Genomic DNA, 5,000 nt, shown 5'->3' on the forward strand with positions numbered 1-5,000 from the left:
GCGGCATCAGCAAGCTGTCGTGGCTTGTTTTAATTGAGCCCGCCTGTTTCATTTAATAAGGCAGTAATGTTTGTCAGGGAGGACAGGGCGTGTAGGGGGCACAGGCATCTCAGAGCCAAACACAGGAGTTTCTCCCCACCCATTCCTCACTGCTGTCCAAACCCATAGTCAGCTTTGAAGCCTGGCCAAGGTATTGTTGCTGCATTAAAGAAAAGCTGTGCTTTTTCAGATGGCTCCAGCAAAAAAAAAGTGACAGGTTCTCAGATGGCTGTGAGCAGTGTTGTCTGGCTCCTCTGAGAGTCTCAGAGATTCACAGCCCTGGGTTTTCATTATGGAGAACATCGTGACCCCCATCTCACTGCCTGGGTATACTGAGAGGGGAAACCAGTGGTTTCTAAACAGGCTGAACTGTGTTAAAGTCTTCGGTATAAAAACAGCCTTGGTTGCTGTTACCATTTTATTTACATTTCAAAAGGAACAGAGAGGGTTCAGAAAAGTGTCACTTCTCTGAGTGCTGGTTTATTTTAATATGTGCCCACAAGTGTAGCAATTCATTGTTCAGTTTAGGTAAAACACTTAAGCTAGTGTGAAAACCTTTTTGAAAATGTCCTTAGCCTTACATATTAGATATTGTAGGTTCTAGCAGCGCTGTTCTCTGGTGACTGCATGTTCCTAAAAGAACTGGAGAGGTGGAGGCGTCATGGAAGCCAGCCTATAATCACTACAGTTCTTCTCATCCTGCTTTATGTAAATCAGTGCACTTGGGCAGAGGTGACAGGACATGAGAGAGGAAGGCGTGTCAAACTCACGGACATGGAGCATGAGGCTGATGTTATTATGAAGTTTATTTCAAACAGTAAATGGGAAAATACTTGCATTCGCTGTGGGAACTGTCACAACATGTCCGCACTGCATGGCACCAGGTGTTCATACACTCATAATATAAATCTCAAGATAATGCACAGTTGGGTTAGATAAATAGATACATAAATGTTTTGCTTTGTTGTAGAGAATATGTTTGTATTGTTATTTTCAGTGGCACTTGATCAATGATAGGCTTGTTAGACTATCTCTATGCATTAGATGCTATTACTATTACTGTCTGCCAATAATTTACAGTAACAAAGATGCTGTCTTTATGTGGGGGCAGTCAACTCAAGAATCTCCTCTCACTGTGAAATGCAAATTTCAGGACCATTATGCCAACTCTGAGAAATAAAAACATGTATTCACCATCTGGCAATGAAGAACTAATGAAACCCAAGTGGTTTCAAGCAGCAAAAGGGATTTGTGAAAGCCATTAATTCTCTGGCATGGGGGAACTCTGTGATGATCAGAGAAGTGTCAGAGCATGAAGTCACATTTTTGATAAGGTCCTTATGACTGTATATAAACAGATATTAGCCAGGTCATAATGATGCCATAGTGGGAACGACCAAATGACTTTAGACGCATTATGTCTTATGTCACTCCCATGTCTTAAATATTGGAAGTAATTTTATTCATGAGGGGAAGGAAATGTAAAAGTCCAAATAATAAAAAATGTAAAGTGCTTGGCCGAGGCTAAATCTGTTTAACTCATAAACACAGTAAAATGCTAATGATACAGCTTCTGATAAGATTGAATAGTAAAAGGGTTATTAAGAGACAAATTTGCTGCAATTTTTACTGTCACTTTCAAAGCGAAGACATCCCAATCAGCTGTCAGGGAGGCTCTGTCTCCGTTTTGTGGGCCTGTTCAGTCTGGTCTTGCCTTTCCCCTCCAGCAGGATGCCCCCACAAGCTTCCGCTAAAGGAAATGTATTGATTTGAAAGGCAGGCTGGTCATGTTTGGACTCCGTTATGTATAATTAATACCGATGATATTTTATTAATGCCACAGAGGCCCTGTTCGCTTTTACGTCGCCAGAAGAGAGCGTTAACTTGTATGGCAGAGCAAGATTTCACACACACACACACACACACACACACACACACACACACACACACACACACACACACACACACACACACACACACACACAGAGAGTTAACTTGCATGGCAGTGCAAGATTTCAGAGAAGTTTTATGAGGACTTGCTGAGGGCTCTTGAACCAGCACCAGTGCCACCCTCACACACACACACACACACACACACACACACACACACACACACACACACACACACACACACACACTGCTCCAAAGCTCCAACTTCTTAATACTCTGCCCCAGTAATTGCCCCTTAAACACACAATGCATTTTAAATGAAAAGTTGTGATTGGAAAAAAAAAAGTATGTGAGGGTGGCACATTGAATAGAACACTGGATACTGGAGCGTCCCACACCAGAATCACGGCCGAGGAGACTCCCATAATTGCGTCGCTTCAACTCATTGATTGCTTTATTATTTTAAAGAGGAAGTGTAATGGCAGATAGAAATGGCGTCGTGAGAGAGGCCTCATTACATTCATCCACTCTTCACATCTCACTGGCGGCCAGGCCCCGTGCAGAGCCCCAATCAGACATACTAGGTCTGAAGTCAGCCCGACGTCTAGCCAACAATGGATTTCTCCCCGGCTGGTACAGTATATCCCTCCACAAACAATCCGTCTGTGCCGCGGGTCTCAGTGGCCTTAACACCGGGGGCTCTCGCCTTCTTGACCCTCCTGCAATCCGTCTCCAGCCAGTGGTATTGGGGGGGAGCACACACGCACACACACGCACACACACACACACACACACACACAATGGCCATCTAATTTGAGCACAGCACACAGGAACACCGTGGGTCTCAGTGCCAGTGGACCGCTGATGTGTTCTGGACGAGGCGGAGGAGAGAGAGTCAAGTCCTGAGCATCGGACTCGTTGATCATCATTGTCCCTCCTGACTTCCCGTAGGAAACAAATGATTCAGAGAGTTTCCTGGCTCTCTGCGTGCATGTCCTTCATCCCGTTCCATACTTCAAATCCGTTATTAAGTGTGACATGTTATGAATGAGAGGAATTGCGGTCTGTCAGAAATAATGTGAGGCACTAGTGAGGCCATTATAAGAGTGTAATTCCTGAAGGGTGGATTATTTGCATGATATCATAAATTGTGCTGCGAGGTAATGGCCACCAAGGCAATTAATCTAACGCGAGGACCGACTCGTTCCAAGCCCCCGTTGCCCTGTCTTTCTCTCTCCGCCTGTACCCTTTGTTTTTTATTCACTCTCTTCCTCCATTATGAAGAGCCGGTTTACAGTGTTTCAAAGGCCCCTATGCTAACTTGCATTGTTGAGCATTCATTTTCATCTTGCTGAATGCAAAGGTAAGTGGATGACTTTGTGAAAGGCAGGACAGTTTCACTGTTGACATCCTCACAGACTCCAATCTGGGCCTTTCAAGAGAGACTTTTTTTTTCATTTTCATTTGATTAGTCATTTGCTAAGCCCGCACACACGTACATCTCATGGGCATTGTATTTTCCACTGCTTCTAAACTGGCTCTGTCTCTGCTCTCCTTTCTTGTCTGTTTGTGGTGGTGGTTGTAGGTTGACTTCGCCTTCGTAGTGTGGCACAGTTTCCCCGACAGGATAGTGGGCTACCCGGCCCGGAGCCACTACTGGGACCTGGGGAAGGGCCGGTGGGGGTACACCTCCAAGTGGACCAACGAGTACTCCATGGTGCTCACCGGGGCGGCGTTCTACCACAGGCACGTGGAATCCTACACAATCTCACCCAGTGGCCCACACTTTAGTGTCATGGTTTAAGATGGAGTAAGATGTTGGTCCATAAAGGAACATGATCATGAAACGGGATGTTATTTTTCCATGGTACTGTCATGGACAGAAAGTTCCGGCCTGCCAGAAGTTCCGGATGACGCAATGGATGACGTTACGATCAGCTGTTACGATCAGCTGTGCTTTTTCACATGAATTATCTTCATAGCTAGGTGCTACTGCTAAGTAGAGGTGGGGAATTGCTACGTGCCTTCTCAACTTGTAATGCAGAAATTAAATATCACTGCGGCGGGCAGTACAAATGCATATGAAAAGTAATTGAAGTAATGCTAAACAATGTTCACAATACCATTTTTTTCGATTAGATAGATACATTTTTCATGAAATACCGACGTGGTTCTTAAAGGTTGTTGTGAACAGAAAGCTAAATTGTTACTACTTCTGGAAGATCCAGAGCAGAGATGGTTAACGCTAGCTGTCTTTGAACATGGTTTAGCACTACTTCAATTACTTTTCATATGCATTTGTACTGCTCGGCTAATAAGAAACATCACAAAGTATCTCAAAACAACCGCCGCGGTGATATTTAATTTCTGCATTACAAGTTGAGAAGGCACGTAGCAATTCCCCACCTCTACTTAGCAGTAGCACCTAGCTATGAAGATGATTCATGTGAAAAAGCAAAACAGCTGATCGTAACGTCATCCATTGCGTCATCCGGAACTTCTGGCAGGCCGGAACTTTCTGTCCATGACAGTACCAGGCAAACAGCAACCATGAAAATAAATGTGCATGTGCAGACTCTTTTCCCCCCCAAACAGCAACACATGCCAATTACTTTGAGTGCCGACAGAACTATAAAAGGAAGAGACATTGAGGCCTGTTAACATGACATCACACCCAGGGTGACGTTATGGCAACGTGTGTGCAGTCTGTTCTTCCGCAGCTGTTCATAACGGCATGAACAAAGTGTTTTCACAGAGACAGACTTGGAGGGTACATGTAATATTTGTGTGTGCATAAGTGTGAAGACACCTGTGTGTGTGTGTGTGTGTGTGTGTGTGTGTGTGTGTGTGTGTGTGTGTGTTTGTGTGTTTCATTGTATTTTGTGTGTCTGATTTTTTTTTGACAAATCCATGGATGGATGCAGCTCTGAAACACATGAGCAATTCAGACACAATAAGGAGCATCTAGCCATGCAAAAAATTGAATCGCAAAATCTCTCTCCCCTCACCAGAGATTTCAAATCATTTTAAGGGCTGTTTACTCACAGAAAAGTGTATTTTCACTAAGTTCT

The 5,000-nt window shown here is 44.2% G+C and overlaps 1 protein-coding gene across 1 annotated transcript in view; it reads left to right on the forward strand.

Annotated features, from left to right (window-relative positions):
* LOC105897019 (exostosin-1) overlaps positions 1-5,000 on the forward strand; it is a 235,472-nt gene that overhangs the window by 225,609 nt on the left and 4,863 nt on the right. Inside the window, exon 10 of the mRNA XM_031581851.2 lies at positions 3,515-3,675. Coding sequence (XP_031437711.1) covers positions 3,515-3,675 — 161 coding nt within the window. The remainder of the gene's footprint in view (positions 1-3,514; positions 3,676-5,000) is intronic.

Source organism: Clupea harengus, chromosome 15 (assembly GCF_900700415.2).
Source record: "Clupea harengus chromosome 15, Ch_v2.0.2, whole genome shotgun sequence".
Taxonomy (NCBI): domain Eukaryota; kingdom Metazoa; phylum Chordata; class Actinopteri; order Clupeiformes; family Clupeidae; genus Clupea; species Clupea harengus.